General features: G+C 41.9%; 1 protein-coding gene across 1 annotated transcript in view; it reads left to right on the plus strand.

Moving 5' to 3' along the window:
* The window catches only part of C1H3orf70 (chromosome 1 C3orf70 homolog), a 120,735-nt gene extending 106,881 nt beyond the window's left edge, over nucleotides 1-13,854 (plus strand). The window contains 1 exon segment of the mRNA NM_001195030.1: nucleotides 12,953-13,854. Within this exon segment, the coding sequence (NP_001181959.1) occupies nucleotides 12,953-13,509 (557 nt within the window). The 3' untranslated portion in view covers nucleotides 13,510-13,854.
* The last annotated feature ends 408 nt before the right edge of the window (nucleotides 13,855-14,262 follow it).

Here is a 14,262-nt window from a genome sequence, read left to right on the forward strand (position 1 = left end):
CACAATTTGAAAAATGAAGAAACTAGGATCTTGCATAAATTTCTGATTGGGGACTTCAATATATTGAGCTATATATGAACTTTTTTGTTCTTATAGATTGATATACAAAAATATTGGTATATTGATTGCTAGTGGAGCATGGTGGAGGAGGGTGAGGCCACAAAAAAATATTGGTTATAATAAATGTTAGGTTCTTTTGCTTTTAGCTTATGATATGCTACATAACTAAGTAAATAATGCACATGGCTGAAATAGCTGGATAAGATTATTTAATATTGCTTTCAATATAATGATTGCCCTTGGGACTAAATTAAGCATTCTGTGATTCACTATATAAAATCAAAGAACCAAACTGTGGATGCAATTTCCCTTAGGCCACTCATTTTTTTTCAGTAGATTTACCTTTTTAATTATGTTTTGCTTAGGCTAATTTTAAAATCACTTTGCATTCCCTGAGAGCAGTGTTCTTCATGTGTCAAGGGGACACACATTTAACAGTCATAAAACTGTCTGTAAAAGCAAAACTCTCATTGCCCCCAGAGGGTCTTTTTTTTTTTTTTAAAGAATCAAAATGTGCAACTGCTCCTAAAAAAATAGTTTAACAAAGTACGTACAACAGCTTAAGGGGCTATATAAATCATTTTTTACATCCCTACCCCACTTTGTGCTCTAAAACCAAAAGAAATGTCTTCAAGGAAATGTACTTACCCTGCTACAAATTGGAGTATTAGCTGAAGTTAATGGTGGAGAATGACAGTATAAACTAATGAGCATTAAGTAAATCTTATTAATTAAAAATGAGTATATGAGAGAATAGCATTGAAACATTTGTATTACCATGTGTAAAATAGATGACCAGTGCAAATTTGATGCATGAAGCAGGGTACCCAAAGCTGGTGCCCTGGGACAACCCAGACGGATGGGGTGAGGAGGGAGTTGCGTTCAGGATGGTGGGACACGTGTGTACCCATGGCTGATTCATGTCGATGTATGCAAAAACCATCACAATATTGTAAACTGATTATCCTCCAATTAAAATAAATAAAATAATTTTTTAAAATGAGTATTCTCATGAAGAAAGAAAAGAACACAGGATGTCATAAGGCTTGGGTCCTGGAACTGACCTCTGACTTATTACATGAGTTTGAGAAAGTAATTAAGTCTCCCCTCCCACTCATCCTCCCCCGGCTCCACCAGGATGAAAACATAAATCTTTTTTAGGGTCTCGTTGAGTCATTGTGGAAACAGTATGTACTACATACTATTGCTAAACACCATTGGGAAGAATAAGCAGAAAAATTATGAACCAAGACTTTGAACCAGGTTTCCTGAAAAGAACATATTCAGAATTTATTTTTTACTTAGTGATCACAGAAACCTATTGTGATTAGTTTCATTATTGAGAATGTGATTTCAGCTCCCTTGAAAAAGATCCCAGATAAATTAATTGGGTTATGAAGTTTATTTTTAATTCTTATATTATTTGATTTCTTATTGTTTTTTAAACACACTATTTATTTGCCTGTGCTGGGTCTTAGTTGCAGCACATGGGATCTTCTGATCTTTGGTGCGGCACGTGAGATCTTGTGCTAACAGTGGAGCATGTGGGATCTAGCCCTCTGACCAGGGATGGAACCCGGGCCCGGAGAGCACGGTCTTAGCCACTGGACCTCCAAGGAAGTCCCTTCTTATATTATTTTTAAAAATGAGTGTTAAATAGTGTAATGAGGTTTAGTCCTCACTTTCCTATGGATGAATTTTGTGAGTGACTGAATGAGTCTTTGGCAAACTAAGATTCTACTTCACAGGAGTATTTTGAGAATAAGCTTAAGAATGTGTAAGTTCTTAAGAAAGGAGTTAGGGCTCTTTGGAGAAATGGCTGATTCCATGACTGGGCCAGGGGAAGCCAGTAACTTCTTAGGATGTCACAAAATGAGGAAGTTGTCATGAAAATATGGGCATGTTGAAATGACACAGGGGCTAACTGAAAGGAGCTTGTAACAGCTAAGTCTGGGATAGTCTGAACAACAAAATAAGTAATAGTAGTAACGGATTACAATCTCTAGAAAAAATAAATATCTGTGAGTCCATGCTTCTATGAGTAAATAATTGAATACATTTCAGTTGAATACATTTGAATAAATAAATGAGGGAGAAGGAGCAGCTCCTGCCACGGTAGAATTCTCATTAGTAAACATAGAAGAAATGATGGAAATAGAAAATCACTGTTTGGCAGCCACCACAGTATGACTGTTGCGGACCACACCCACATATGTATGTATGTCTGCTGAAATTCATAGATGGAGGTATGATGAGAAGCAGGATATTTGAATAGTCTTGAAATATCTCTTCACAAGATACTTAACACTACAAAGAGACAAGAACTAACTTTACAGTGGGGAAACCTAGACAAATACCACATTTAAACAAGTGTTCCAAGTTAACACCATCTGTCATGAGACCTGTCCATAGCGTCCCTCCTGCTACAGTCCTACATGATGGAAAGGGCACAGTGTCACCTCAGTGATGGTGTTTTTCCCTCATTGTTTTCAATTATACTTTTTTATCTTGAAAAAATTATAGATTCACATGCAGTTGTAAGAAAAATACAGAGAGAGCGCCCATGTATCCTTTACCCAGTGGCAACAGTAGTTGTAACACAGTGGTGTAGCATCATAACTGAGATGCTGACAGTGGTGTAATCAAGGTACAAGCATTCCCATCACCACAAGGATCACTCCTGTTGCCCTTGTCTAGCTAACCTGCTTTTAAAAAATTGGGTTATTTTTCCTGGTTTTGAGTTGTAAGAATTCTTCATATTCTTCATCATACAGATTTTTATCCTCAGTCTGCTAATAGAGTAAATCATACTGATTATTATTTTAAATTATACTAAAAGGCACATAATGTTTGCCATCATAACCATTTTTTAGTATACAGTACAGCAGTATTAAGTACATTCATAGTGTTGTGCAACCATTGCCAACATCCATCTCCAGAATTCTTTTTATGCTGCAGAACTGGAACCAAAACTATCCCTCTGAAACAACAACTCCCCACACCTTCTTACCCCTAAGCCCCTGGAAAAGACCATTCCACTTCCTTTCTCTGTGAATTTGACTATTCTAGGTGACTCTGAATGCAGAGTTCCAAAGAATAGCAAGAGATAAGAAAGCCTTCCTCAGCGATCACTGCAAAGATATAGAGGAAAACAACAGAATGAGAAAGACTAGAGATCTCCACAAGAAAATTAGAGATACCAAGGGAACATTTCATGCAATTTGGGCTCGATAAAGGACAGAAATGGTATGGACCTAACAGAAGCAGAAGATATTAAGAAGAGGTGGCAAGAATACACAGAAGAACTGTACAAAAAAGATCTTCACGACCAAGATAATCACAGTGGTGTGATCACTCACCTAGAGCCAGACATCTGGAATGTGAAGTCAAGTGGGCCTTAGGAAGCATCACTACGAACAAAGCTAGTGGAGGTGATGAAATTCCAGTTGAGCTGTTTCAAATCCTGAAAGATGATGCTGTGAAAGTGCTGCACTCAATATGCCAGCAAATTTGGAAAACTCAGCACTGGCCACAGGACTGAAAAAGGTCAGTTTTCATTCCAATCCCAAAGAAAGGCAATGCCAAAGAATGCTCAAACTACCGCACGATTGCACTCATCTCACACGCTAGTAAAGTAATGCTCAAAATTATCCAAGCCAGGCTTTAGCAATACGTGAACCGTGAACTTCCAGATGTTCAAGCTGGTTTTAAAAAAGGCAGAGGAACCAGAGATCAAATTGCCAACATCCGCTGGGTCATGGAAAAAGCAAGAGAGTTCCAGGAAAACATCTATTTCTGCTTTATTGACTATGCCAAAGCCTTTGACTGTGTGGATCACAATATACTGTGGAAAATTCTTCAAGAGATGGGAATACCAGACCACCTGACCTGCCTCTTGAGAAATCTGTATGCAGGTCAGGAAGAAACAGAACTGGACATGGAACAACGGACTGGTTCCAAATAGGAAAAGGAGTACATCAAGGCTGTATATTGTCACCCTGCTTATTTAACTTAGGTGCAGAGTACATCATGAGAAACACTGGACTGGAAGAAACACAATCTGGAATCAAGATTGCCGGGAGAAATATCAATAACCTCAGATATGCAGATGACACCACCGTTATGGCAGAAAGTGAAGAGGAACTCAAAAGCCTCTTGATGAAAGTGAAAGTGGAGAGTGAAAAGTTGGCTTAAAGCTCAACATTCAGAAAACAAAGATCATGGCATCCAGTCCCATCACTTAATAGGAAATAGATGGGGAAATAGTGGAAACAGTGTCAACCTTTATTTTGGGGGGCTCCAAAATCACTGCACATGGTGACTGCAGCCATGAAATTAAAAGACACTTACTCCTTGGAAGGAAAGTTATGACCAACCTAGATAGCATATTCAAAAGCAGAGACATTACTTTGCCAACAAAGGTTCGTCTAATCAAGGCTATGGTTTTTCCTGTGGTCATGTATGGATGTGAGAGTTGGACTGTGAAGAAGGCTGAGTGCTGAAGAATTGATGCTTTTGAACTGTGGTGTTGGAGAAAATTCTTGAGAGTCCCTTGGACTGCAAGGAGATCCAACCAGTTCATTCTAAAGGAGATCAGTCCTGGGTGTTCTTTGGAAGGAGTGATGCTAAAGCTGAAACTCCAGTACTTTGGCCACCTCACGCGAAGAGTTGACTCATTGGAAAAAGACTCTGATGCTGGGAGGGATTGGGGGCAGGAGGAAAAGGGGATGACAGAGGATGAGATGGCTGGATGGCATCACTGACTCGATGGACGTGAGTCTGAGTGAACTCCAGGAGTTGGTGATGGACAGGGAGGCCTGGCATTCTACGATTCATGGGGTTACAAAGAGTCGGACATGACTGAGTGACTGAACTGAACTGAAGGTGACTCATATAACTGGAATCATAAAGTGTTTGTATTTTTGTCACTGGCCTGTTTCACGTAACATGGTGTCCTCAGGGTTCATCCACATTATGGTGTGGTTTTCCTTACTCTCTGAGGCTGAAGAGCATCACATTGTATATCTTGTTTATCCAGCCATCCATTGGTGGACCCTCAGGTGGCTTCCACCTTTTTTGGTTATTGCAAATAACACTGCCAGGAGTATGGTGCAGATGTCTCTTCCAGACTCTGTTTTCAGTTCTTCTGGGTGTGTTCCCAGAGGTGGAATGTTGGGTCACTGTGGTATCTAGATTCTTTTCTCTCTCTCTCTCCTTTTCTCTTCTCCAAGCTCTGTTGTCTTTGAGTATCTTTCCTTTTAGGGATTTAAGTTTTAATAGTTTGTATCCATTTTTTTCTTTAAATAACACAGTAAACCTTTCATTAAGATTGTTGTTCAGAGAATACAGTGGTTATTGAGTTTCCTGGCTAAGTGGCCAGAAACCCCTTCTCTGCCCGCGTTTTTGCATTGTACCCCTACATCACCGGATAACAGGCTGTCATTCCAGCTCTGAATAAGCACATTTAGTAGGTGTAACTTGTAGAAGAAAATGTTATCTGGAATGCAGCATACACCTTTCTCTCCAGGCTGCATTTCTCTTACTACACTTCAAGAAAGAAAAATGGTACTTCGGAGGAGAGAGGATTAGAGAGAGTAACAGGTAGAAGAACCGAGGAAAAATAAAAGCAAATTATGAAGAAACACAGAGGAGGGTTAATGGGTGGAGGCGGCAAGGAGGGTGAGTGAGAGTAGGAGAGGCTGGGCAGATGGGTCAGGCTGGGCAGATGGGTCAGGCTGGGCAGAGGCTGGGCAGATGGGTCAGGCTGCAGGATGCCCTCCACCTTTGGATGAGGCAGAGCCCTGGTCCCTCAGGATCTTAAGATCCTCTTATGCCGTAACAAGTGGGTGACTAACTCAGAGGTTACTTGGGCCAGAATGTGTTCAGTCAGCATCTGCAACAAGCATTTCTTGAGCATCTGCCATCCGCAGCCTCCTGAACTCAGTAACCACCAGTCTACCAGCCAAGGAATGAAAAGACCAAACTGCCGTTTCAGGTGTTGAGTTCACCACTCTGTGGACAGTAGGCCCTTAAATTCTCCCAGTTCCTTCTCTGTCGCCCGCCCAACCTCATCTTTCTCTAGTCCTGGGGCTGGTGGATCAGAGGTGAGGCTTGAAGGTCTGCCTTTTTGCTCTCTCTGCTTAGAGCCAGAGGTCCTGCCATAACAAACTGTTAGATCTTGCCTGACTTGAACTTTGCCTGACCAGGAGTAATGCCCTCCTTTACAGATAACAGTATTGAAGATTCCTGATATATTTAAAACAGCTTCCCAAGCAAGCATGATGGTTCTTTTTGCTTGTATTTTTGGTAACCGTAGGATTTGTGTGAAATATATCCAGGCTTGGAAGCAGACCTGGGACCCCAAAGGTTTAACAGTTTTATCCCCAAATTAATTTTTTTTTGTTTTTGTTTCTTGGCTGCACTGTGCAGCATGCAGGATCTAGTTCCCTGACCAGGGACTAAACTCAGACCCTTGGCAGTGAGAGCGCTGGATATCCAGAGAAGTTCCCTTACTCCAGAAGGAAACCCAGTGTATTTTTAGAATAATGTAATTACAAAGAAGTTGTGGCATCTAAGCCTACTTTTGTATACAGGAGCCAAGAAACAGAGGTAAAAAATACAGGCAGGCTTGATTGATCTTAATACATGAGTGATGTCATACTGTCTCTGGCACAGTTTGCTGTTTACCTGTCTGATCTAAAGTTTCTCTTCAGGAATCTAAGGTAGTTTTCCTTATAAATGTGATCCCTATTCTAGAACTTTCAATTTGATGGAGAACTAAAACAGATGGGAGCAGAGCACAGTGAGTGATTTGCCTACAAAGAGATGCTCATGAGAAGGTCATAAACCAGCAGTTCTAAACAAGGGTTATTTTGCCTCCAGGAGCATGTGACAACAACTGGAGACATTTTTGGTGTCAGCCCAGGGAGGAGGTTCTATTGGCATCTAGTGGGTAGAGGCCAAGGATGCTGCCAAGCATCCTACAGTGCCAGGGGCAGCCCCTCCACAAAGGGTTATCTGGTCCAAAATAGCGACATCACGAAGGTTAAAAAACAGTCATGAGTATGCATGGAAGATATCACATGGACTGACTGATGAATCAGTTACACTAGCAATAAGCCCAGGGTGGTGCCCACATTTGTGGCTTTAGTCTCTAGGACTTTTAGTACTTTTTTCTTCCAGATTTATATTTTTAAATCATATTATATTTTGTTGTTGTTCAGTCGCTCAGTCATTGTGTGACTCTGCAACCCAGTGGACTGCAGCACGCCAGGCTTCCCTGTCCTTCAGTATCTCCTGGAGTTTGCTCAAACTTATGTCCATTGAGTCAGTGATGCCATCCAATCATCTCATCCTCTGTTGCCCTCTTCCTCTCCTGCCCTCAATCTTTCCCAGTGAATTCACTGGGGAAAAAAGTGAAAAAAAAAAAAGACCTGCCCATGGTCTTTTCCAGTGAATTGGCTCTTCACATCAGGTGGCCAAAGTATTGGAGCTTCAGCTTCAGCATCAGTCCTTCCAATGAATATTCAGGGTTGATTTCTTTAGGATTCACTGATATGATCTCCTTGCTACGCAAGGGACTCCTGAGTCTTCTCCAACACCATAGTTAGAAAGCATCGATTCTTTGGTGATAAGCCTTCTTTCTGGTCCAGTCTTAACACCCTTACATGACTACTGGAAAAACCATAACTTGGACTATACAGACATTTGTTGGCAAAGTGATGTCTCAGCTTTTTAATACACTCTCTAGGTTTGTCATAGTTTTTCTTCCAGGAGCAAGCATCTTTACCTTCATGGCTACAGTCGCCGTCCACAGTGATTTTGGAGCCCAAGAAAAGAAAATCTGCTACTGTTTCCATTTTTCCCCATCTGTTTTCTGTGAAGTGATGGGACAGGATGCCATGATCTTAGTCTTTTGCATGTTGAGTTTTAAGTCGGATTTTTCACTCTCCTATTTCAACTTAATCAAGAGGCTCTTTAGTTCCTCTTTTCTTTCTGCCATTAGGGTGGTGTCATGTGCATATCGGAGATTGTTGATATTTCTCCTGGCAGTCTTTTGATTCCAGCTTGAGCTTCATCCTGCCTGGCATTTCACATGATGTACTTTGCATATAAGTTATATAAGCAGGGTGACAATATACAGCCTCGACAAACTCCTTTACCAATTTTGAACCAGTCCATTGTTCCATGTCCAGTTCTAACTGTTACTCTTGACCTACATACAGGTTTCTCAGGAGACAGGTGAAGTGGTCTAGGATTCCCATCTCTTTAAGAATTGTCCACAGTTTGTTGTGATCCATACAGACCAAGACTTTAGTGTAGTCATTGGAGCAGAAGTAGATGTTTTTTCTAGAATTCTCTTTCTTTTCCTACGATCCAATGGATGTTGGCAATTTGATCTCTGGTTCTTCTGCCTCTTCTAAATCTAGCTTGTATATCTGGAAGTGCTTGGTTCATGTACTGTTGAAGCCTAGCTTGAAAAATTTTGAGCCATTATCTTGCTAGCATGTGAAATGAGTGCAGTTGTGCAGTAATTTGAACATTCTTTGGCATTGCCCTTTCTTGAGATTGGAATTAAAATTGACCTTTTCCAGTCCTGTGGACACTGCTGAATTTCCCAGTTTGCTGGCATATTGAATGCAGCACTTTCACAGCATCATCTTTTAGGATTTGAAATAGCTCAACTGGAATTCTATCACCTCTACTAGCTTTGTTTGTTGTAATGCTTCCTAAGGCCCACTTGATTTCACACTCTGGCTCTAGGTGATTGACCATGCCATTGTGATTATCTGGGTCATTAAGATCTTTTTTGTACAGTTTTTCTGTGTGTTCTTACCACCTCTTAATCTCTTCTGCTTCTGTTAGTTCAATACCATTTCTGTCCTTTATTGTGCCCAAGTTTGCATGAAATGTTCCCTTGGTACCTCTGAGTTTCTTGAAGAGATCTCTAGTCTTTTCCATTCTGTTGTTTTCCTCTATTTCTTTGCATTGTTCACTTAGGAAGGCTTTCTTATCTCTTCCTTGCTATTCTTTGGAACTCTGCATTCTGATGGATATATCTTTCCTTTTCTCCTTTTGCCTTTAGCTTCTCTTCTTTTCTCAGTTATTTATAAGGCCTCCTTAGACAACCATTTTGCCTGTTTACATTTCTTTTTCTTTGGGATGGTTTTGATCACCACCTCCTCTACAGTGTTACAAACTTCCGTCCATAGTTCTTCAGGCACTGTATCAGATCTGATCCCTTGAATCTGTTTGTCACTTCCACTGTATAATCATAAGGGATTAGATTTAGGTCATACCTTAATCAGTTAGTTCATTCATTCAGTCCTTTCTGACTCTTTGCTACCTCATGGACTGCAGCACGCCAGGCTTCCCAGTCTATCACCAACTCCCAGAGCTTGCTCAAACTCATGTGCATCGAGTCGGTGATGCCATCCAACCATCTCATCCTCCGTCATCCCCTTCTCTCCTGCCTTCACTCTTTCCCACCATCTGGGTCTTTTCTAATAAGTCAGTTCTTTGCATCAGGTGGCCAAAGTATTGGAGCTTCAGCTTCAGCATCAGTCCTTCCAGTGAATATTCAGGACTAATTTCCTTTAGGATTGAGTGGTTTGATCTTGCAGTCTAAGGGACCCTCAAGAGTCTTCTCCAATACCACAGTTCAAAAGCATCAGTTCTTTGGCACTCAACTTTCTTTATGATCCAACTCTCACATCTATACTTCTTGAAAAACCATAGCTTTGACTAGACAGACCTTTGTCAGGAAAAGTAATGTCTGCTTTTTAATATGTTATCTAGGTTGGTCATAGCTTTTCTTCCAAGAAGCAAGTGTCTTTTAATTTTATGACTACAGTCACTATCTGCAGTGATTTTGGAGCCCAAGAAAATAAAAATCTGTCACTGTTTACATTGTTTCCCCATATTTACCATGATGTGATGGGACCAAATGCTGTGATCTTAGTTTTTTGAATGTTGAGTTTAAGCCAGCCTTTTCACTCTTTTTTACTTTCATCAAGAGACTCTTTAGTTCCTCTTCGCTTTCTGCCATTAGGGTGGTGTCATCTGCGTATCTGAGGTTATTGATATTTCTCCTGGCAGTCTTGATTCCAGCTTGTGCTTCATCCAGTGTGGCATTTCGCATGATGTAATCTGCGTGTAATTTAAAAATCCATCTGCCCTGTGATGGATAAGGATAAGAAGCTTGTGGAAGCTTGCTGATGGGAGGGACTGGCTATACCTGAATGGCCTAGTGGTTTTCCCTAATTTCTTCAACTTGTCTGGGTTTTGCAATAAGGAGTTCATGATCTGAGCCACAGTCAGCTCCAGGTTTTGTTTTTACTGACTGTATACAGCTTCTCCACCTTCAGCTGCAAAGAATATCCATCTGATTTCAGTATGACCATCTGGTGATGTCTATATGTAGAGTCTATCTCTTGTGTTGTGGGAAGAGGGTGTTTGCTAAGACCAGTGCAGTCTCTTGGCAAAACTCAGTCTTTGCCCTGCTTCACTTTGTACTGCAAGGCCAAACTTGCGTTGACTCCAGGTATCTCTTCACTTCCTAGATCTGCGTTCCAGTTCCTATGATGAATTTGACATCTTTTTTGGTGATAGTTCTAGAAAGTCTTGTAGGACTTCATAGAAATGTTCAACTTAAGCTTGTTCAGCATTAGTGTTCAGGGCATAGACTAGGATTACTGTAATATTGAATGGTTTGCCTTGGAGACTTAGATCATTCTGTCATTTTTGAGATGGCACCAAAATACTGCATTTCAGACTCTCTTTTAATTATGAGGGCTGCTCCATTTCTTCTAAGTGATTCTTGCCCAGTAGTAGATAAAATTGTTTAGTCTCTAAGTTGTGTCTGATTCTTTTTCGACCCCCTAGACTGTAACCCACCAGGCTCCTCTGTTCATGGGATTTTCCAGGCAAGCATATTGGAGTGGGTTACCATTTCCTTCTCCAGGGGAGTAGATACAATGGTCATCTGAATTAAATTCTCCCATTGCTGCCCATTTTAGTTCACTGATTGCTGGAGTGTCAGTGTTCACTGTTGCCATCTCCTCTTTGACTTCTTCCAATTTACTTGATTTATGGACCTAACATTCCAGATTTCAGTGCAGTATTGTTCTTCGCAGCCTCAGACTTTATTTTCACCGCCGAACACATCCAAGACTGGTCATTGTTTCTTCTTTGGCTCAGCCTCTTCATTCCTTCTGGAGCTGTTTCTCCACTCTTCTCCAGTAGCATACTGGACACCAGCTGGTCTGGGGGGTTCATCTTTCAGTGTCATATCATTTTGTCTTTTCAGACTGTTCAGGGGGTTCTCAAGGCAAGAATGCTGAAGTGGTTTGCCGTTCTCCACTGGGCCACGTTTTGTCAGAACTCTCCACCGTGACCCGTCTGTTTTGGGTGGCCCTACACCGCATGGCTCATAGTTTCATTAAGTTAAACAAAGCTGTCATCCATGTGATCGTTTTGGTTAGGCTTACAGGTAATTGTCATCTCTATTTTCTTAACACTTTATACAGAGATGGCTTTGTTAACTGTTGAGTGAAGAAAATGAGGAAAGAGACAGTAGGAACAGATCCAGTTAGGTTTCACTTCCACATAAATTCTGTGAGAGACACTTGAGGGTTCAGAGCAGAGGGAAGCTTTGGGGCTAAGCTTCTTGATTTTCTGCAGGCCACTCTCTGCATCTGCCTGTGCCTTTACTTCTGCTTGGCTGAGGTTGTGCCTGTGAAGCTGGCATTAGGGAGAATATCTCCTGTTTAGGTCACTGATGAGCTTTGGGTTTTAAAAGAGATCATTTCATACACTGCACCTTACCCCAGCCACTGAGGGTGACCAGGACAATCCTATAGGCAATATGTGTGTGTATGTGTTCTGATTTACATTTAGAAACCTGAAGAATGAAAGTCTTCCCTAATCCTGCTAATAAATTTTAAATTTCTACTGTTGCTTACTTGCTAAGTTCTGTTTAACTTTTTATGACCCCTTGGACTGAAGCCCACCAGGCTCCTCTGTCCTTGAGATTTCCCATGCAAGAATAATGGAGTGGGTTGCCGTTTCCTTCTCCAGGGCATCTGTCTTCCCAATCCAGGGATCGAACTGGAGTCTCCTGCATTGGCAGGTGGATTCTTCCCTGGTGAGCCACTAGGGAAGCCCATTTAAGTTTCTATATTAGCATCTAATCACTAAAGATAAAATGGACTTATTATTTTATGGTGTATTATACTATTTTACACCATAAAATAAGACTGATGCTGAAGCTGAAACTCCAGTACTTTGGCCACCTGATGCAAAGAGCTGACTTACTAGAAAAGACCCTGATGCTGGGAAGGATTGAAGGCAGGAAAAGGGGATGACAGAGGATGAGATGGTTGGATGGCACCACCGACTCAATGGACATGAGTTTGAGCAAACTCCAGGAGGTGATTAAGGACAGGGAAGCCTGGCATGCTGCAGTTCATGGGGTTACAAAGAGTTGAACATGACTGAATAATAGCAACAATACAATTTTACAGTGTGTTTTTACCACATTATATTGTAAATGTTCTTTATTCTGGTATGATGGGAAAATCATTTCAAGATGCCTGAAAATAAGGATGATAGCATCCACCCACCTACTCCAGAGGCATTAAAAAGACTCAAATATAAAATTAAGATTTCTAAAGTGTGTGGAGTTTTTAGATGAAAACACCATGATGTTTATGTACCATGCTGAATTTTTGATTGATTGTAACCATGTTGATTCTATTTTTAGTTTCTTTGGAGATGGTTTTGAAATATTTTTAAAAACATTCCGAGTCCTCCGAGAGAAACCGTTATGGCTCCCTTAGCCTACAGGTGTAGTGCTCTTAGATTTCAGTTGCTTTTCTGTGTCCCCCCACAGGCAAGTACGTGTATCAGCCGATGACCCCTGTGGAACAGCTGCCCAGCACTGAGATTCCTGCGAAGCCTCGGGAGCCTGCGAACACCATTCAGATTTCGGTCTCCCTCACTGAACACTTCCTGAAATTCGCGTCTGTTTTCCAGCCCCCTCTGCCCCCTGACTCGCCAAGGTACTGTATGATCTCAGACCTCTTTATTGACAACTATCAGGTTAAATGTATTAATGGGAAGATGTGTTATGTGCAGAAGCAGCCGGCGCCACATTCCCACAAAATGAGCCCTGAGGAGGTCTCTGCACACGATGCCTTTATTTCAAAAGAGAGCAATACACCAAAAATAGATCACTGCTCTTCTCCCTCAAGTTCCGAGGACTCTGGGATCAACGCGATTGGGGCTCACTATGTGGAATCGTGTGACGAGGACACAGAAGAAGGAGCAGAACTGAGTTCAGAGGAAGATTACAGTCCAGAGAGCAGCTGGGAGCCAGATGAGTGCACCCTTCTTTCCCCCTCGCAGTCTGACCTGGAAGTGATTGAAACAATAGAAACCACCGTGTGAGGCCCGGCGGGAAGCCACTGCTCTGCTCCATGCTGAGCTTTTGTACTTCTGTCCGATGGACCCTTTTTCCAGTGCAGTCAGTGTTTTCTACCCCTCTGTAACAACCGTAGCAGTTCAGTGGTCTGCTGATTAGCTTCACTTTTAAATTTGTCTTATAACTAAGACATTCTTTTGTTATAAATGGTTTTCTTTTGTATCTTCACTTCCTTTCTATGTAGCATCTGGTGTCATGAATTGTGACCCAGCCTTAATTTCACTGGGAACTTTGAAAGCGATGAAGCGATGATCACAGAGCGTCATGGATCAGGTTGAGGAGATCCCAGAGTGAAGGAGACACTGTTCTGTAAATAGCCAGTTCTTCGCGGAACAGCTCTCTGGCAGTCCTTCTGGCGGCTGATGAGCACCGCTGCCCTGCTAGTCCTGGTGGGAAACTGGTTCACGTGACCAGTCCAGGGTGTGCTCTGGTGCATGCCATTCTGGCCTTTCCTCATCTCTCTGCTATCTGCACTGGCTCTGGGCCAGTGTTGCCACAGCTTCCTGGAGGCCAGCTCAGCCCCCAGTTAAAGCAGTGTCTGCACAACCAGCCCTTCATGACCTGGGGCTGGGCTAGACCTCGCTCCAGAAGAGATGACATCATCTGTCTCATGCTCAGTCCAGCTTAGGTTGAATGCCTATCCCCCCTCCAGGGTGCTATGTGGGTACGGAAATGAATAAGGCCTGACTCCCAGCAGGAAGGGACCGTAGTCTACTAGG

Source organism: Bos taurus, chromosome 1 (genome assembly GCF_002263795.3).
Source record: "Bos taurus isolate L1 Dominette 01449 registration number 42190680 breed Hereford chromosome 1, ARS-UCD2.0, whole genome shotgun sequence".
Taxonomy (NCBI): domain Eukaryota; kingdom Metazoa; phylum Chordata; class Mammalia; order Artiodactyla; family Bovidae; genus Bos; species Bos taurus.